The 20,837-nt window shown below is 48.4% G+C and overlaps 1 protein-coding gene across 3 annotated transcripts in view; it reads left to right on the top strand.

The window, feature by feature from the left end:
* Window positions 1–1,059: 1,059 nt before the first annotated feature.
* Window positions 1,060–20,837, top strand: part of MXD4 (MAX dimerization protein 4) — a 39,871-nt gene continuing 20,093 nt past the window's right edge. The window contains exons 1-3 of one of the 3 annotated variants that reach the window (XM_064710201.1): window positions 1,060–1,187; window positions 1,788–1,887; window positions 11,128–11,157. In XM_064710201.1, the coding sequence (XP_064566271.1) occupies window positions 1,124–1,187; window positions 1,788–1,887; window positions 11,128–11,157 (194 nt within the window). In that variant the 5' untranslated portion in view covers window positions 1,060–1,123. Of the gene's footprint in view, window positions 1,188–1,718; window positions 1,888–11,127; window positions 11,158–20,837 lie in introns of all 3 variants that reach the window. The other 2 variants (XM_064710202.1, XM_064710200.1) reach the window with 2 other exon arrangements.

Raw genomic sequence — 20,837 nt, 5'->3', positions numbered from 1 at the left:
TGTGATCACAGCACAGCTCAAAATATGCCTATTTTAAAACTACACTCGCTCGTGTTAAAACCAACCAGTTTTAGGCAACAGCTGTGCAGCAGCCATCCGAGATAAGGATGCAGAGTTCGGGTGGTGCGGGCAGGAAAGGTGCTGAGCTCTTCCTGCTCAGCCCGAGCCGGCAGCCAGGCTATTCTGGTACTCGGCTTCTGTGCATCCAGATGACGAAAGGCAGCTGAATGTGCTGGCAAGGGCTGGAGGGCTGGCAGGAGCTCTGGCTGCGTTTCTGAGAGCTTCCCACTGTTTCTCTTTTTTCAGCAGGTTCGGCCATTGTGCAGAGTTTAGTAATTCTCCTACGTCCCTGCGCGTGTTTTTACAGCGCTGCCGTTTTCCTCTCTCGCCTGAGCACCGCAAAGGGTTAAGGATGCGCGTGCCAGGCACATTTTCACAGCCCCGCCGGGGTCCCGTTAGTATGATCTCCTTCGCTCCCGTTGATTTCCTGCTATCCTGTCCCTGGCGGGCCGCTCCGCCGCCTCACCGTCCCCTTTTCCCTTTTCCCGTTTTCCCTCACGCTTGCCCCGAGCCCGCCCGGCGCGTGTGAGGGGGCGGAGCCTCTCGCGGCCCCGCCCTCCGCCTACCTCTTCCTCACGGCAACGCCACGCCCCCTCTCGCCCATTGGCTGCCCGCGCCTCTCTCCCCGCCTCCCGCCGCGCGGCACGCGCCTCCCGCCCCATTGGCCCTCTCAGCCACCCTCATTTGCATGACGCCCCGCGCACCAATGAGCGGCTTCGGCCTCCTTAACTGCAAGGAAGCAGCCAATGAGCGGGCGAGGGGGCTGGGCCACCACGTGCTGTTGCTAAGCTTCGGCTTCTAAATTGTTACTACAGGGGCAGCCAATGAGCGCGGTCGGCGGGGATCTGTCAACATCCCCTGCCCCGACGGGGGGGGGGCTCTGGCCGCCGATTGGTCCGGCCACCTCCTTACGTCCCGCCCCGCTCGCATTCTCCGCTCGCCATTGGCTGCACGGGCTGCCCGTCCGCTGTGTGTCAAATGTAGGTTGAGCGAGGTGCTTAAAACCGGGGGCTCGGGAGTCCCCGCGCGTGAACTCGGCGCGGGGGGCTCGGGACGGGCAGCCATGGAATTGAACTCCCTGTTAATCCTCCTGGAAGCGGCCGAGTACTTGGAGCGAAGAGACCGAGGTACAGGGCGCAGGCGGGCAGTCGGTCAGGCACCCGCAGGCGCTCCCAGCCGCTCTCGGCCTTTGTTGTGCGGCGGCCGGGCCGGGGCAGCGGCCCCGAGCCCGCACCTGCCCGGGGGGGACCCGGGCTGCGCCAGCGGCACCGCGCTGGGGGAGCATCGCTGCTCGGATCTTGGCTTTTTTTAATATAAAACCCCCCAAACAAAGCAGAAGGGGGTCGTTTGTGCCGCCCTGGATGGGGACGGTGCGTGTGGCAGCGCTCAGGATCCCTCTCGCCGCTCCGTGTGTGGCAGTCGGTGATTGTATGGCAGCTCCCCTCCCCCAGCGCAGCGTGACAAGGGTTTGCATGATCCGCCTCGTTTTTAATGTGCACTCCAATAATCCTCCTAATTTCGACACTTCGGTGTTGTTTTGGTTTTTTTTGTCCCTTTGGTTTACCGAGTTATGGTTTTCTTTTTGTCTCTCTGCTTTAAGAGATGCCAGAATAAAATCCAAACAAATCAACCGGAAAAAATTCTGTTCTTTACCCTAGCGTTCCTGCAAAGGAGGAAAAAATTGCATGGAAAAAATATATTGCCACTAATGCTGACTTTGTCCCTAGAAGCAGAACATGGCTATGCATCAGTGTTACCCTTCGATAGTGACTATTCCAGAAAGAAAACAAAGGCAGGCACCATGGCCAGAAAATCCCAGAATAACAGGTAATAGACGCACCGCTTTTTCAGAATGAATCGTCAGCTTTTCCAATGTGTCTAGCTTATGTGCAGTGCATACATTTATGAAAAATAATAACTAATCCAGTATCTCAGTTTTCCCCATCCCGGTAGTCGCCATTTTTCCCCTGGATGGGCTTGGCTCTGTTTTGATCTCTCATATAAACACTGCCACGCGTACACCATCTCCTTAGTACTCACTGCACTTCAGACCCATCCGCCCTCATCGCTCCTTCTGCTCCGCGCTCGCCGACAGCGGCTTTTGCTGCAGACCTAAGCACCATAATCGCCACCCAGATTTCTCTTTGCATGGCACCTAATTTCCCCCCCGGCATTCATTTGTGAACCGCAGGCAGCGAGCCGGCCGACTCCCCCATGGCAGCCCGGGCAGATGCAGCCTCCGGTTGCGGCGGCGCTGGGCTCCGGGCCGGCAGCGTGTGCGGGGCGGCGAGGGGGACACTCCGCCCGCCCTCCGGCCTCTCCGGGAGGCACGGGCTGGGAAGGTGCCGGAGCGAGCTTGACCTGCCCGCGGGCTGTGCCGCAGCGCCGGCTCGCCAGCCCTTCCGCCCGGCCCGCGCCCGCAGACGGGCCGGGTGCGCGGCTCGGCGGTTGTTTGTCCGGCTGGCGCCCGGTTCTGGTGCTGCCCCGCAGCCGCTACCTGCGCTGCGATGGCCCGGGCCGAGCGCGGCTGCGCGCAGGCTCCGCAGCTTTGTTTGCTGCTCGGGCTGTGTACGTGCGGCAGGCTGGCTGTCTTACGGGGACGCTGCCGGCCCCTGCCCAGGAGCCAGCCCGGCCCTGGGCTCTGCCCCGCTCTGCTCCTCCAGGGCTGCTCCGGAGAGGACCGAGGAGCGTGCCCGGCTGGGCCTGCTTCGTCCCGGGGCAGCGATGCTCTGCTCTGCTCTGCATGGTCATGCTGGCTGGTGGCTCCTGTAGAATAGCCTAAAATGAACTTGCTTTGCACGTGACTTGTTTTCCAAAGGAGCAGTGAGTCTCGGCGGGCCCGCTCTCGCTGCTCCGCCGGGCATCCTGCGGCCGGCTCGGATGGTGCTGGGGAGGTGCCCGGCAGGCGGCCAGGAGCTGCTCGTGGGGCACCGGAGGTGCAAACCGAAATCAAAAGCTGACGAACTCCCTCCTTGAGCAAAAACACGAGCTGCTGAGCGCCCTGGTGGTGCCTGCTGCGGCCGAGCTGTGTGTCTCCAAGATTACTGAGGGGGAGCAAATTGTGCCCCCGTGCCCCTGCTCCGAGCAAGGCAACCATTTTGGGGGCTGTTAATTGCAGTATTCCTACTTTGGTTTTAGTTTTAGTTGAATTCTTCGTCTCATCATGGAGCATGAGAAGACAGTCAGTTGATTTTAAAAGAGAAAGTCATCAGGAGTGGGAGGAGTGTCTTGTGTCCTGAGACACTTTGCTCCTTAAGATTTTTAATTATTTTCATATAAAGTATGTTCACTGCCTTTAAAAAAATTCAAAACACATTTCATAAGTTTTCCAGCTGTAAATTGCTCCTTGAGTCGTACAGATTTCTTGTGTGTCTCTTGCATTCAAGAAATCTGTGTTACTTACAGAGCTATTATTCCATCGTTTCCGTTCTTAGGGCTCTTGTCATCCGCTGCAAAATAGTTATTTGTCTGAATTGTAAGCTGCTTTCAGGAGTTTTTAGGAGAGGATTTGTAATCTATCAAATACCGCAGAATTAAAAGATTTCTGGTTACAAATTTGCTAGTGTTATTGAAGTTGAGGCACACAGATCCACTTGCAGTTACCTTGCTGCTTTTCTTCCTGCCTGCAGATTTGTGTTTGTTTACCTATTTAGCATGTTGTTCTGATTCTCACTCTGTAGCAGTGGCAACCTTCAAAAATGCCATCCTACAATGTGTACATCTGCTCACACTCTGTTTTCTTCTAGCTGCAGTGAAGAGATGAGGGATGGGTCATGTGTGTGACAGGACAGGACAGTGCTTGTCAGGGAATGGTTTCCAGCGCAGACACTGCCGGGACAGTGGCTGGTTTGGTTCAGCACGGGTACCAGGTTTGCTGGCTGGTGTGGGAATCAGAGGGACATTGCTTTAATGCAGCTCCCTGCTCCTTCAGGGACTGAGGGACAGCAGCAGGGCCCTGTGGGTGCCTCTGCATTGTCCTTATGAGCCTTGTACCCATGCCCAGCAATCTCTGCTCACATTTTCCTGCATGCTTAGATTTGCAGGGGAGAAATTACCCCTCCATTTAAATATGCAGGGCAAAATACATTATGTACACCAGCATCACTGTTTTATTATTATTTGGAGCTTAGAGGCTCTAGGGGTCGAGCCCCAGACTAGAGTGGATTTTTGGAAACACAGTTAATTCTTCCTAAGCAACTCAAAGATTAACAGAGGGAGACGACTGGCCAAAGTTCAGAGGATCTGGAGTGGTCGTGGGTGATGTGAACCACCGAGCAGTGTTTGTCCATGTTGTTCCACTTTAACCATTTTCCAGACTCATTGGGTTTGGAGCATTAGATGCAGGGAGGCATCTCATTGCTAACAGGAGATTGCATACGTGTCTGAAATTCATGCCTTATTTCATTGTTTTTCTGGATTAAAAATACATACTTAAGGTTGGAGGAGTAGGAAAGGAGCAGCTAACTGCACATTTCAGATCTGCAGGGGCATTGTTGTTTCCATTATCTATTTTTGTATCCTGCTGCTTGCAGCATCTGATCAGATTAAAAAGTGAGAGATGTATATATGCACATACATTGTGGGTTTTTTATGCCTTATGAGGTATACATATAGAAAAGCACAAAAAAACATCTCCTTATTCTTGGAAAATCAGAAAAGAGGGGAGGAGGAGAAAAACTGTCAGATGTGAGGAAGCCTGGCATGCTGTACTCTTCTTTGTTCTGTGTTTCCCCCCTGTGTGCCTGCCTGTGGGGGGAAGAGCACGCCCCATGTGGCACAGGTGTGCTGGCCAGGCACTGCGGGCTGGGTGATGGGCAGGGATGGATTCCAGCTGCCCTGGCCCTCAGCAAGGGCACCGATGGACCCCTCCCTGCCCTGCCGAGGTGCTGGTGATGTTCATGTAAGAATCTGTAGGATGAGACCCCCATCCCTTGTGGGTGGCTGGCGAGGCCCAGACCCGCAGGAGAAGGGGCAGGAGGCTGCCAGCCCTTCGGACAGCATGTCAGGTCTGGGCTAAAAGCTTGCTGGCCTCTTGAATGCAATTGAGTGAGAAGTAATTTTGGCAGGTTTCGATTCATGCAGGGAAATATACCAGCAGAATTACATTTAATTAGCCAAAATCTAAAGGCTTTCTGTCCACTGTAGGAATTTAACAGTTTTGCTTTGTCCACTGTTAGCTTTGAATCAAAATTGAAAGTGGTTGTTAGCAGTTTGTTGATAAACAATATCCTCGGTGTCATTGATAGCAATCAGACACAGTTTTTAGCCATTTCTGTTTCACTTGCACATTCAAATGTCTTGATCTTACATGTTTTCTTCTCAGTTTCCTGTGATGTGCCCTTTCCCATGTCACACAAACCAAACTGCTTTGTTTTCTTTCTGGTTTGCGGTTCGTACCATGTCCTCAGCTGAGATTCATTCAGACTTGTTTCCCCCCAGTAATTTTGACCAAAATCCTCTGGCAAATGAAACTGGATTCTTGTTTTGCGAAGAGGACAGGAGATTAGAGAAAGCCACAATATTATCTTTTGCTGGGAGGTAAACCTAGGTCACATCTTGTTACAATAATACTTATCAGGTACTTGACTATAGTATAATAAATGTCTCCGCAGAGCAGTGGCTGTATGTAGTTCCAAAAGCAGCGCCATGCAGTCTAATAATTCTTGTTAAGGTGTACTTAGAATTAAAAAAAAGGCATAAAACAAAGAACTGGGTTTATTGCTGTTGTACCTTGGAAGTGTTAATAGCAAATATTCAAAAGTCAAGCTTGGTTTTTGCTCTAAAGAAACAGATAGGTGACACGTGTGCGATGTGCCGAGGAGGAATGCGACACAAATCTGAAATTTGGTGACGTTTGCTCACAAGGCAAAGCACTCTCACAGAGGAACATGCAATCCTGCAGATAACTGGGCTTTCTTCTGCCCTGGCTGCAGTGACACTCACCTGAGTGTTGGGTACCCTGAGCTCTGTCTGGGTTTGAGGTGTGTGTCTGCCCATGCACCAGGGAGCTCAGGCAGCTGCTTCGCCGTGAAACGGTCAGAAATAAGCTAAAATGAAAAGCAAAATCTTAGTGTTAGATGCCAGTCTACTGAGGTCACAGTTAAATTTACTTTCAGAGAAAGGAATTGAATGTCGGTGATGCAGTGTGTTTGGCCTGTTAATTTAGGAGCTGGTTTATTGAAGGAGAGGGAGCAAAATAAATGCCGGGTTATAAATATATCTTCTGTGTCTATTAATTAATTAATATTTTTGCTCATATGTTATATAAATAGACATGTACTTCGTGCTGTGTTCTGGCAAATGGTTATATGCAGAAAAAGATGAAAGCGGCATTTGGATTTTCAAATAAAAACAGAGCCTAATGTCCAAATTCCTCTGTTGATGTTGGCTCATGGTGAGGGTGAACCTGTGGCCCGCAGAGCGAGCCCCTTGCTCTCTGCAGATGTTTTTCTGTGCCCACACTAAGCAGCTTAGGGATCGGGGCCTGATTTTTGTTTTATTTTTCCTTTTTTTTTTTTTTTTTTTTTTTTTTTTTTTTTTTTTGTGAGAGGCCAGGAATAAAATACTGCAAAGCAGACTGTGCAGACACAGCTGAATTTTCACCTGGATTTCTGAATTCGATAGATCTTTCTCAGTTTGCCTTCCTGAAGCTAGGACAGCAATTGATACTGCCACATTTGGTTTCAAAATAATGCATTTTAGTCCCAGTATAACAGACTTCACCAGTGGACCTGTCCCCCCTGAGGAACTGCAGTAGGTCTGCAATGTTTGGAAGCTGCACTGCTTGTGCAGTTGAGGAAAACAAATTGCCACCGTATTAGAAGCACATTCAGACCTGGCCACTGCAAACATGTGGCAGCACCAACTTGAATGTGATCCCAGAGCCAGAACTCTGCATCAAGGCTGTGCCAGTGTGCCTGGTTCCCAGATCCCAGCTGAATCTGCAAAACCGGTTAAATTTTGCTATGAGGAGAATGCAAAATTAATTTTTAGTGGATTAATTTGGTACAGGCTGTTTCTTTGACTGGCTGTAAGCAATGCATCCAGTTTGAAACAAATGGAAAAAAAACAACAACCCAGAAGCTATGAATAATAGGCAGAATGTGTGCTTATGTTCAGGTTTGTCTGTGCTTTGTGGAGTGAACTGTAGTATTTTCAGGTGCATTCCACAGCAGGTTAGGTATGTGGACAGGGAATTTCCTGGAAGTGAATCTGGATCCTTTCAATGAAAAGCTGCACAGCAGTCACGTTCACACAAGACTGCAGGTGTAAGCTTTGTGCTTTTACACACCTGCACTTTTGGGAGTGGGAACTGGATGCAGACACTTAAGGTGTAGCACCTTGTAAAGCTTCCTGTTCTGTTTGTTCTTACTCTTTTGGCCTGGACAAAAGGTGAAGCGCTTGCAGTGTAGTTCACATGGCTGCATGATTTGAGGTGGAGTTGTATCCTGCACATGGGCTGTACCACACCCTGGCAGTCCTGCCTGCACCAGAAAGCCCTGGCACTGGTAAGGTGCTGCCACTGTTTCAAGCACTTGGTTCAGTACCCTGCTTTGCTCCCTACAGTGCTTTAAAGTGCTTTGGCAACTGGAAGTGTATTGGTGAGTCACGGTCTAGACCTGCTGCTGTTAACACAGGGCAATAAACAGCGCTGCCATACATCCCTGCTTTTGTCGGGAGCTGCTGCCTTCCTGCTGAGCAGATGCCCCTCTAGATGGATGGATGGATGGATGGATGGATGGATGGATGGATGAGTAGTAGGGAAGCTGTCTGAATACTGAAACAGGCTGTGCATGCTGCATACAGTGAAATCTCAGCCTAGCCTGCATGTGACCAGATCCTGCTGGCTCACCCATAAACTGGCAGCAGTGGAGGTGGAGGGGCCCTTGCCTTTTCTGTGTTAGTCTTGCAATCTCAGTTAGCACCTCTACAAATTTCTTAGGTGTGTCTGCTAAATGTTCAACCAAAAGCTGAAATCCAATACCTAGAATTGGGGAAAAGGAAGGTGATGGCTCTGGGGATGTGCTGTGAGAAGTAGCACAGCATCTTGCAGACCAATGGCTGCATTTGCTTTGCATTTGCCTCTATATTCTTTCAAATCTTCTTTTGACAATTTCTTCACAAATAAAATTTATAGTCTGTGAACTGCTTGGCATTTGCTAAAGGGATATTAGAGCTGTCTCAGCTCAACAGTGTAGTCTAAGCACCAGTGTTCATTATCCCTTTCTTGTAAATCTGTGATTTTGCAGAATTTTTTGTTGTCGACTTGTTCTCTTTATTTTTAACTGAACCTTTTTACCTTTTTTCCCCCTCACTGCTACCCTCAACTTCCCCAAGCTTTTTGTGGAGATACAAAAAGCCCTCAGTGGAGTGAACCCGAGTTAAACACCAGAAGTCTTCCTTCTCCTGAAGCCATTTTGAAAGGCTCCACAGACCATTTGTCTGCAAACCACAGTCATATATCTCTCTCTCTCTTATAAATACATATATACATATATCTTATTAGTTGTGACCTACATCTTATCTTTACTAAATTAGTAAAAGACTCCATTTTGAAACAGGGTACTGGATTGTGTGGAGACCAGTTCTTATGGCTTTTTCCCTCACTTTAGGTTGCATAAAGAGCAGGAGACAGATATTCTTGCCGATAATACTGTGCTGTAGACAGCGAAGGAAATAAAACCCAGTATTTCAAGAGAGGTTCATGTCTTGTGAAAACAAACCCAACCAAAGAAATCCCTGTCATGCTTTGTAATAGGGTATTTAACTTGCTCTGTAGATGGAGCAATTCTCAGATAAAAGGACTCTTAATTTTGGTTCCTGCCTGGGGTCTGATAGTTGGGGCGTTAGTTGGCCCCTGTCACCTCCTGAAATGTGTGGCTGGTGCCCACGTTTGCACACTGCAGGCGTCGCTGGGGCTTTTGTGTCCTCAAGAGCTCTGCCAAGAGGCACACGGTCACTGCTGCTGGCTTTGGCAGCTGGCACAGCCACGGCTGTGTGCTGCAGAGCTGCCCTGGCAGGCTGTACCTCAGGAGAATGCCAGGATCCCCTCCATGTGCCACAGGTGCCCTGTAGATGTGCTGTGTGCAGGACTGCCAGCTGCTCACAGCATCTTCTCTCAGCCCAGCACGGTACTCCATGCAGGCAGAATTCCTTGGCCAGTGGTTCCCGTGCAGTTCCTGTGCGTGCTCGCCAGAGCTGCTGGGAGCTGGCAGCTCAGAATGGGCCAGTTGGAGTGACTGTGTTCACCTGTGTCTAATTGCCAGAAGGAGTTCATGTCATAGGGATGAGTGCAGGCTGGCCTGTATTTCCTCTCTGGTTCCAAAATTCCCTACAAACAGTGCCTTTGACAGGCCTGTTGAGGGTGTTTGGGGACAATGGTTCCCTACTGAACTTCTATTCTCCATGTGTTTTCATAAACACTGGTGGATTTAGCATGGTCTTCGTCAATTTTTGTGAACATCGGTGTGGAGAAATGATTGTAGAGAAAGTCTGACCTCTGTGTAGAGAGTAGGAGTAGAATATAAAAAAAGAAATCGTCTTAAGATAGCCAAATGACCAAGCCCACCTTGCCCTAGTAATGTAGAACAGAAAACGTGTTTAACACGTGTAGTGTTGCTGCATTGGTCAGGAGCACTTAAATGGCGTTGTAGAAATACACACATTACTTGATCATGGCTAACTTGATGCAACAAAAATACATAAAGAATTCATTCATAGGCTTTTGAGAAAAAGATGCCAGGTAATGGTTGACATCATTGATGTCTTGGTACCAACACTCTGGTGAGAGTGGATTGGCATCAGTGCTGAACCTTGTATGCATTTCAGTTTTACCTGCAGAGGGACAGTTCACTTGGTTCCTTGCAGGATCAGGAGCTGCACTGGCCTGAGATCAGCTGCTCGTGGGTTTGTTCACTGGATGTTTCTTGTGTGAGCTTTGCTTTCTATTTCCCTCTCTGTGCCTGCAGTGATGTTCTGCCGTCGGTCACAGCCAGGCCCAGCATCCAGCAGCTCGGTGTGTGCAGGGAGAGCCGGACAGCTCGGCACCAGGCAGAATTGTGCAGGAGGGCTCCCAGATCCCCCTGGGATGGCTCTGCTCCCCCTTGCCCTGCACAAAAGCACCTCACTGTGCACCCCGTGCCCAGCTGCAGGCTGGGGCTGTAGCAGGCTCCAGCAGAGCTGCTCTGACATAATCTGCCAGCCCTAAAAGCTGCCACCGCCTCTGCATCTTTTGATCCTGACGTGCTGGGCATGTTTTCAGTGGGACAAAACTGAAAGTACGGAAAATTGCTGGTTCTGAGGCGGCGACAGTAACTTCATTTTAGGAATGTTTTTAATCTGAGCTGTGTAAATAAATAAAATGAATATTTTTAGCTGAATCAGTTTAAAAAAAAATACCCCAAGAATTTAGGGCTGCCTCCTAATGGCAAAGAAACCGAGGCATCAGTTGAAGAAGAAAAAAAAAAATCTTTAATCCAAGTAGATTGGAAAAGGATAACATGCTGCTGCGGTCAGTACAGGGACTGTGATTTTTTTTGGGTTTTATTTTCTCTTTGTAGAATGAGAAGAATTAAGAGGATTCCTCTTTTGTTGCCATTAATATGTCAACAACAACAGCAGTGATTAGCTGCTGATTTTTCTTTCTGCTTTTCCATGGGCTTGAAAGCTGGCTTTTTGGGTGCTTTTTGCTCTTGCCTGTTACCATTTAGATCTTCGAACACTTTCTACCCCCTCATAAATTTTCTTCACTGATAAAAATCTTGTGGGCTGTTTTTATTACTAACCTGCTCAGTTTTTAATGTTCATTTCTGTCTCTGAATGTATAGAACACTAATAAATGCAAATATATTATAATTCCCCCCAAACCTACAGTTTACTCATGGAAATTAAGTTGATACCCTGAAGAATATAAAAGTGAACTAATTTAAAAGAAAAGCTGTTTCATAATCCATGTTAAATACGTATTTTAGAGAACTCTTTTGCAATTTATGCAAGTATTGTCTTTAAAATATTATAAATCTCGGTTTATTTATCCTTTCTCTAATATTTCTTTTCTCTTTTTAATAGGTCATCACACAATGAACTAGAAAAACATAGGTAAGTCTTGAAAAAATGATAATTAAAAGATGTATGGCTGACATTTGAATTACTGTGTTTATTGAAGAACATTTTGTTGAAATTGTTTTGATTCTGCAGTGAATAATTTATTAAGTTGGTTTTGGTTTTTTTATCAACTAAAATCTAATAATTGTAGTATTATTTGGCTTTTTTTTCCCCCTGTTGTCTGGTGTGCTCTTTTTGAAACATCCCTAATAGTTAGCTTTGGACTGATTAATGCTGTAACTGGTTAACCGAATTGTTACTAACAAAGAATCTGATTGCAGCAACTGTTTGCTAGAGGTGTTAAATGCTGTAAGTACAAAGTATTTTTGTGATTAAGGTGAATGATTTTCGGGAACAATGTGTCACACAGGGTTATTTTATGTTTCTTTTAAAGTATGCCTAAAGTGCAGTTAATTTTCATCTTGCATATCAGTACCTAGAGATCCGTTTTTCCCCTCCGTCCGTTTCCTTGGTGCTGGGTGTCCTGGCCGGAGAGCTCACTGTGAGCTGGGGCAGGAGCGGGCACTGCCTGAGCCGAGCCTGCTCCGGCCAGTGCAGCGCCGGGAAAAGCCGGGCTTAGCCAGGACAGAGCTTAGAGCAGCCCCGCGCGGTGCGGAGCTCTGCTTTGCCCCGTTCCGGAGGCAGCGTTCATCCCGCGGGTGTTGTACCGTGCCAGGGTGTGTGTGCAGCTGGGCCCTGGGCTGCGGGAGGGCTCCGGGAGCACCGCTCCGAGAGACACAGAGGGACGGCGCGGCCGTGCTGGCTCTGCCTGTCTGAGGGGACACAGAGATACCGCAGCCGTGCTGGCTCTGCCTGTCCGAGGGGACACAGAGACAGCGCGGCTGTGCTGGCTCTGCCTGTCCGAGGGGCACAGAGTACCGGGCCGTGCTGCCTCCTGTCGAGGGGACACGAGACACCGCGGCCGTGCTGGCTCTGCCTGTCTGAGGGGACACAGAGATACCGCAGCCGTGCTGGCTCTGTCTGAGGGGACAGAGAGAGACACCGCGGCCGTGCTGGCTCTGCCTGTCCGAGGGGCACAGAGACACCGCGGCCGTGCTGGCTCTGCCTGTCCGAGGGGACACAGAGGGACACCGCGGCCGTGCTGGCTCTGCCTGTCTGAGGGGACACAGAGACACCGCGGCCGTGCTGGCTCTGCCTGTCCGAGGGGACACAGAGACACCGCGGCCGTGCTGGCTCTGCCTGTCTGAGGGGACACAGAGACACCGCGGCCGTGCTGGCTCTGCTTTCGAGGCTCAGACACCGCGGCCGTGCTGGCCCTGCCTGTCCGAGGGGACACAGAGGGACAGCGCGGCCGTGCTGGCTCTGCCTGTCCGGGGGGACACAGAGACACGCGGCCGGCTGGCCCTGCCTGTCTGAGGGGACACAGAGGACAGCGCGGCCGTGCTGGTTCTGCCTGTCCGAGGGGCTCAGAGACACCGCGGCCGTGCTGGCTCTGCCTTTCCGAGGGGCTCAGACACCGCGGCCGTGCTGGCTCTGCCTGTCCGAGGGGACACAGAGACACCGCGGCCGTGCTGGCTCTGCCTGTCCGAGGGGCACAGAGACACCGCGGCCGTGCTGGCTCTGCCTGTCCGAGGGGACACAGAGGGACAGCGCGGCCGTGCTGGCTCTGCCTGTCTGAGGGGACACAGAGACACCGCGGCCGTGCTGGCCCTGCCTGTCCGAGGGGACACAGAGATACCGCAGCCGTGCTGGCTCTGTCTGAGGGGACAGAGAGAGACACCGCGGCCGTGCTGGCTCTGCCTGTCCGAGGGGACACAGAGAACCGCAGCCGTGCTGGCTCTGTCTGAGGGGACACAGAGACACCGCGGCCGTGCTGGCTCTGCCTGTCCGAGGGGCACAGAGACACCGCGGCCGTGCTGGCTCTGCCTGTCTGAGGGGACACAGAGACACCGCGGCCGTGCTGGCTCTGCCTCTCGCTCCCACCATGGCACCCTCACTGCGGGGCCTCTGCCTTTCACTCACCATTCAGGCAGCAGGATAAACGCCCGTTCGGGTGGTTTTTGTTGGTTTTTTTTGTGTGTTGCTTGTGGTCATTCGGGCTTCACACATCCAGCAAAAGCGAGGGGGGTATATGTGGATATGATTTAAACCTGTTTGCATGGTCCTAAATAGGTGAAATGTGGTTGATGGCACAACAAGATTGAACTCGTGGGGTTTTTTTGTGTGTTGTTCTGTGGCTGCAGTTGTGTAGCAGCTAGACCATCACTTCCCTTGCATGCTTACATGCTTTCCTGTAGTTTAATTGTAATATGAGTAAACTATAGCTGTGCCTAATAGCCACGTGGTCATCCTAGAGATGAGAGGAACTGGAGAAGGCTCAAGCTCACAAACACAGGCCTGGGCAGTAGAATGCAGTGCACTGGCTAAGGCAGTGACATCGTAAGGGCAGAAGTTCTGCTGACAGAGTCTTCAGGAAAATAACTGGATGTAAAATTCTGTCCTTTGGTCACACTTCTTTAAAAGAAAAAAAAATTGCCCCCAACTGTGATTCTTTCTCATTCTGTTCAATTTCTTCCTCTCCTCCTGCTTCATCATTAAGAATTACTTTAATCTGCATATTCCTTTTCTTTTTCCTTCAGTTATTTTCCTCTTCTTCCTTTTGCTCTGCCTTAACGTGTTTAAGCAGCACAGTAAATGAGGCACAGCAGCATTTGCAGCAGATGCAGGGCCAGAAGGAGAATCTATTAATTGTTCAATCACTGATCTCACTTTCAGTTCTGTGTTGTATCTTTGTAGTAGATGGACCATATAGTACTTGCCTCGCTACCTTTTCTTTCTTTGCCATCTCAAGGTCAAAATAGGTAAACTGCACAGTATGTCTTGTGATTATACAACTAATGTTTCTAACTGCTGCTGCTTGCTGTGCCTCCTGCAGTTAAACTATACTTGAAGCCAGATTTTTATTCTTCCTGGTGAGAACCTGCAAATTAGTGCAAGATCCCTGTATGTGCAAATGGGTGCTGGCAAAAGCAGATGAGGTGTGTACAGTTCTAGCTGCCTGATGTATTGGTGTGAAGGACTCCTGCAATTTCTGTTTTCTTCTTTATAACAACCCCCTCCTCCACCACTGTGGGTGTATGAGTAGATAATACCGATCATAGTGTTTTTCACTGTGTTTAACTAAAATTACATTAAGATCTATGAAGTGTCTTGCATGCTTTAATGGAAGATTCACAGCTGTGGTGTGTCCCTGCGGCAGAGCCTGCCTTCCCCCTCCGGTGCAGCCCTGCCCTGCCAGCTGGGAAGCCCTGGATGTTGATTTTGGAGGTGTCTCCTTTCCAGGACCAGTGCCTTGACTCAGCACTGCCATGATGCTGCTCTGGCAAGGCACACTGGGTTATCTCACAGCAGCCTGTCGAGGAGGAGGAGAGGAATGGCTGCGTGTCCTGCTCCGTGCCCAGTCCCTCACGTGGTGTCTGAGGCTGTCCTGCGTGCTGGAGGGCAGGGAAATGGCTTCCTCCTGTACACAGCCCTCGTGTCCTGTGTCAGCGTGGCCAGAGATGCTGGTGACTGGAAAGCCATGGCAGCCATTCATGTACATGCTGCTCTTTTGGGTTCTGCACTGCTGTTGCACATCAGAGGTTTTATCTCTGGTTTCAGTGTTGGTGGGAATGGCAGTGGTTGACCTCTGTGTGTGCTGGCTTGGCCATTTGGCACTACCACTTTATTTTGTGTTTTGTACTGCTGGGTCTCTTTTCTGTGTGCTCTTGAGGGGGTGTTCAGAGGAAGACGAAAGCAGAAATGTAATTGCAAGAAAAAATTTCATTATATGATAGAATTCAGATTACATTTATGGTAAAGTGTTTCTCAGTGATTCATATATGAAATTCCTTTTTCTCTGCTTTATGTCTCTCTGGAATACCTTGCTCAGAACTTTGGTGTGGGTTCTTACAGGGAAACTCTGTAAGGACTCATCCCTCTAATGGCAGTCTTGTTTTGGTCCTGTGCATTTAAGGTGTGCATCTTGGAGCCGTGAAACAGCAAAACCCCTAAATAAAAAGCAGGAAGGCAAGAAATCTTCTATCCTAGGGACAGCTGAGGTCCTAGAGGATATTTTAATAATTACAGACAGGTTAGTCAGAGTGGCACTTGGATGTAACTAGTTCCTAATGACAAATGTGTATATTCATGTCGGTATCTTTTGTTGTTTCCAGCCAGACCATTAGGTCTGTAGGCTTTCACAGAGCAATATAAATAGTAAGCAAATTAGTAATCATGACTTTTTGCAAGGAAATTTTTAAATCGACCTGACAGCTGTATAGAGGAATTCAGCTTTCATAGTGTAAAAAACCACCCAAGAATTCATGAGAGACTTAAGCTTCTTTAGAAGACACAGCATAATCTCATTTATTTGCATCAATTTATACTAGTTCTACATTAGAAGGTAAAAGCCAAGGTGTATGTCCCTGAAGACTGTGCTGAGATCTCCACACTGCTCTGAAGGCAGGGAGAACCTGCCCTTGGCTGTTCACTGTGGTCTTCTCCCCAGCCTGGGCAGGGCTGTGCAAGGAAGAGATGATGTCTCATCCTCTGTCACCTCCTGTCAAAGGACACAGAGCCCTGAGAGGATACTGGGATCAACCCATCAGGACTTCCCTGGTTTCATTCAGTCCTGCCTGGCCATGAGGAGCTCTGCTGCAAGAGAGGTTCAAGGTCTTGCCCTTCCCCTGGCAAAGTCTTTGGAAACAGCTCGTGAAACTTGATGATATTAAAGAACAGCTTTTAAGAACTAGTGAGGAAATGAATAAGTGTACCTCAGAATCAGCAAGCCACGTGCTGCTGTCCCCAGACTGGCACCATGTGAGCTGAAGAAGTGATGTGTGACCCTGGTATGGCTGATCTAGGTCCCATGTCCTCAGGCTTAGATTTGACAAAAGCTGGCGAGCTGAGCTAGATGGAGGTAAAAACCAGGCATTGCTGTTCAAGCTGAGACTGCTGTGGAGTTGGCCTGAATCAGCTGAGTGAGACAGCCCTGAACTTTCAGAAGTGCAAGAAGAGAATGGAGAATACATGAGACACAGTGCAAATCCTTAAAGATGGAAAAACCCCCAAATCTTTCTTTCTTCCCAAAGGAGCTTAATGTATGTGTTGTGTAGAGTGCTGAGTGGGGGAGACTGAAAGTGTTCCCTTGTGCACAGAAGGTAATACTGATGCAAGTTTTGTGCAGTCCTTAAAGCTAAAATCTTACCAGAACAAAGTTTCTATATTGCATCAATGTGTGAATGAATGATGATGCACACGATGATGCAATATAGCCTGTGTTTCTGTAGGATATCCCTACAGAAACACAGGCTTTGATAAGCAATATATATTTTGATGGGAGCATTATTATGTACAACATTAAAAAACAGAGCAGGTGCCTCTGAAGTTAAGTCCTGATAGGTGGTTTTCTCATGGAGGAATTGCACATTCAAAAGCACAGTTACATTCATTGGTACATCAGTTTCACCCACCAGAGCTGCTTGGTGTTTGAAGTTTATATAAGCTGAGAGAATGCCTAGATGGATGTCCTGAAATCTTCTCTGTGGTTCTTCACGTTAGTAAACTGTAGGGTTAATGAAAAGCATGTAATTGCCAGTTGGTGATACACTTGGAAGTTTTGAAACAGAGCTGAAAGGTCATTGAAATAATAGCATACCAAAACAATGCTTAATGTTTATTTTTATTATGGGCTGCCTTTTCAAAATCACAAATCACCATTGTGGTTAGCAGTGTTATGCAGCAAAAAGCTGTAACTGCATTGATCCATCATGCTGAGTGGCTGTGGTGCCACCACTAACTGAGGAAACCCCTGAACTGGTGCTGGGGTAAAGTCCTTCCAGGGAAGGATCACCCAGTGTCTCACTGCTGTGCTTCCCCCAGGAATTTCACCCAGCCCTGGCTGCACTCTGGTGCTCCTGGGTCCTGCTTCCTGCCAGCACAGCAGGAGGGGAGAAGCTTCCTCCTTTGGCCAGGTCACCTTCCTGAGCCAGCTCACTGTCACAGGCACACCCTGCTGTGTCACGGGGAGGGGTGGGATGGCTTCTTTGAGTGACAGTGTTAATTTACAGCACAGAGCAGTTACAGTTCACGTCTCTGTCAGTTTAATGTTTTTCCTAAGCATCCAGTTTTGGCTGCTGTTTCCTGGAAAGTGCTGTGCTGGATGGGTCTAACTGACCTGGGAAAGATCTCATTGTTATAATGGGTCTATAAAAATTGCTGCCATTTCTAGGATCTGTCCAGATTGTACATAAACCATTCAGATAATGTGGCTGCTGTGTTAGTGGTGGGAACCACGTTGTCTTGCTAGCAGAATCTAACCTCTGTACTAGGTCTTTCTTCTGGTTTTCTTGTCAAGAAAAGAGGGGTTTTTTACACCTTCTGGTTGGTGTGAAGTGGTTTATTACAATCCCAGTGAATTGCAATAAACATGCCTTTGCACTACTTGAGCAAGATAATGTCTTAGGAGTATGATTTTACTTTTGTGAGCTGAAAGCCACCCTGGTTTGGGCATCTGCTCCCCCTCCCCAGCTATGACTGCTTCTCTGAGGTTCCAGCTGTAGTGAGCAGGTAACTGGCATTGCCTCAGCCAGGGCAAGGCTGAATGTCAGCTTAAAGCCCCTCTTACCAGGTGTTAAAAATCTCTGTAATAATTTTTTTTGCAGAGCTTGTTTAGCAAAGTCTATAAAGAACTGGACCTGCAGAACTGAGATTTAATCCTGTGCTTTTGCTGAAGCAACCCATGCTTCTGAGTCTGACAGATCTGTGGAATTAAAAGAAATTGGAAGGTTCACAGCTTTGTACTTAAATGCTGTTCCTTTCATCTCTGGGCAGTCAGCAAGTGTCTGGACCTGTGACTTGTCCTGCAGTACGTGCTGCAGTAGCTGCTGTGGATACCTGTGCCCTGAACTGTTGTCTTTTCAGTGCACAGAGCAGCTCACCCGATGATGCACTCCCAACAAATCTTCCTACCTACACTGCTGGTTTGGAAAGGAGGAGTGTATTAAGCAGACAAAGCTTGAAAATTAATCTGCTCAGGAAGTTATATTACAGGTATCAGAAATGTACACGTACTCATGATTTGGACAAAGCTGCTATTTTGCAATGAAAGATGGGACTAAAATACAGTTTAGACTCAATTATTATGTCCTTTTTCCTGCTGAAGTTGGCTTTGGACTGTGGAGCATGAGTGGAGTTCTGGGTCTGGGCTCCAGAAAGCCAAGCAGCCAGCAGGGAGCTGATGGGTGAGAAACCAAGTGCATGCATTTTTTTCCACTTGAATTTGTTCATCCCTCTCTTCAGACATAAGTCCATTGTGTGTCAGCCTCTAATGGACTATGTAGAAGGTGGTTTATGTTTTCAGGACCTGCTAATTGACCTGGCTAGTTCTCATCCAGCATGGTAGAGAAAGTGGGCTGGACTTGTACAAAGTAGAGATGGATGGGCCAGACTTTCTGCTACTTTCAGGACAGCCAGGTGCTGATTCCCTGCATACAGGGCAAGAGAGGCCTGATGGTGACTGCTCTCCTCATTGGAGGAGAAAAAAAAATGTTGAATTAGGTATTTTGAAAAAGAGGGGTTTTTTAAGCTTGCTTAGCTACATCTGGACAAGTGAGCTGGAATTTGATTTTTGTTTTTTTTTAAGGTATTTAGGCAGCTAATGGACTTTAAGAAGCTGGCCTCTGAAATGAGTCTTACATAATGCAGTGGGAATCCTTGGCTGAATCCCAGCCAGTCAGGTCTGTGGAAGCCCACAGACCAATATACAGAAGTGGTACCTGCTGTGGTTTGAAGAAGCAGCAAATGTGCCTGAAAGTCAGCAGTGCAGCTCCAGCTCTTTGAGGCAAGGTTGGCTCTGGATTCACACCAGATCTGCAGGAGCCTGGCTTGCTTTCTCCCAAGTTTGTCATGAGCATTCATGTCCCAGTGCCCCTGCTTGGAGTAGACGAAAAGGAATCAACCTCAGCTGGAGGAGGTGGCTGTGTTCTGTGAGTTGCTTGTCCTGTCCCTTCCTCTCCCTGCCTCCATGCTCTACTGGCATCTGTAGCTCTATTTTTAGCACTCCTTTCCCTGGAGTGACTACCTCACTTGGGTATTGGATATACCATGGCCTGGTCCCAAATTCAAAATGTCTCTTTCTGAATGGAACGGTGTGTACTTCCCTGCTGTAGCTCATGCTCCTTTTCCCTCGTGGTCTCTGTCAGCAGACACTTGTGCTTAGATTTACTGCATAGAATTCCTTTGCAGGTCAAGTAGTTTTTAATCTGTGTTTTTTCCCCTTGGTACACTGGCAGACTGTGGGCCCAACTCTGCCTCATGCCCAGGGAATTTCAGTAGGGAGCTGTGCCTGCTTCCAGGCTGAACCCTGCATCACATCCAGGCAGCTGCAGAGGATGTAGAAAGATTCCAGAAACTGTACTGAGCATAAGCATTTAGACAGCAGATCATAAATGTGAAAAAGCATAAGGCAATTTCTTCACAGAAGTTTAATTTGGGCCTTTTTTGGAAAAACAAAACTAAAACCAACTCCCCTTCCTTGTGCATGGGATCCATTTAAAAACTGACTCCTCTTGTCCTAAAGCCCTGTGCAATCCCCAGGAATGGATAAGATATTCCTTCTACCCGCTCCTCCCTACGTGTGGAAGGAGAGAGTTGTTTTGGGACTTTGATAGAGTGCTGTCTTTTGAGATGGAAATACATATGCTGAGCTATGTTCACACCCTTCTAGGTTAGAGCAGAGTGACAGGACTTGTCAGAGGATGTCAATTGGCTAATATTATTGTTTAATGCTAGTTTATGTTACACAAGCTTTTTTCTACACAAATTAGTGTGACTAATTTTGTAGCACATGGAGATCGGCGCAGCCGACACAGCAGAGGTGTGGGCTGGGATGTATGTACATGAAGTCATGTTGCAATGCTTCTGACTTGAAAAACTAATAACTCTGGTTGCAGGCTACATGCCCTACATGAAGAAAGCCTTTATTAGGTTCTACCTTATTGCAACAAAGCAGATTTGTGTAACAGTCAAAGACTGCATCTGGAGGTGGCAAAACGCCTGTAAAAGGCTGGAGTTGTAGTGGTGAGTCCTCTTCTCCCAGCTGCCTCCTTGGGATTGATGCCTAACAGATTTATCTGCTTTTCTTTCCTTGATGGTTCAGTTTGGGTAACTAAATGAAGATACAAGGTGCTAAATAAGGGGCCTGCCTGGCGTGTAATTGCTGCCAGGACTCAGCAGCTCCTATTGAAGTTAGGAATACCAGCAGTGTTTGCAAATACCAGCTGCACAGACACTCTGTGTCTTACATAGCACATTAGCTGGTATTTACAAAACATAAAGGTAGCAAACCCTGTAATTCCCCAAGAAAGCTGACTTAATCCCGATTGGTAAGTGCTGTTGTGTTGACTGCTGCAATGAACAACATGGGTGGAGCAAATAATTTCTGCTAGGGAAATTTGGGAGCTTGTTGTGTGTGTTTGCTAGAAGCAGTTATTGGGTGTAGGTGCTAAGAGGTGTTTTAAATAGACTGTTGGGTGTCTTGGTTCCCACTGCCTGACTTTACATACTCACATGGCGAGTGAGTCCAAACTTCTGGCGCTTCCTTCCATTGCCAGATAACCTCAGGACACTGCACTTAAGAAATCTGAGCTGAGTTTTGCAGGGAAGAAAGAAAG

This window comes from Zonotrichia leucophrys, chromosome 4, assembly GCF_028769735.1.
Source record: "Zonotrichia leucophrys gambelii isolate GWCS_2022_RI chromosome 4, RI_Zleu_2.0, whole genome shotgun sequence".
NCBI lineage: Eukaryota > Metazoa > Chordata > Aves > Passeriformes > Passerellidae > Zonotrichia > Zonotrichia leucophrys.
Note: the sequence above shows the minus strand (reverse complement) of the source record. Positions and strands in the feature narration are given on the sequence as shown.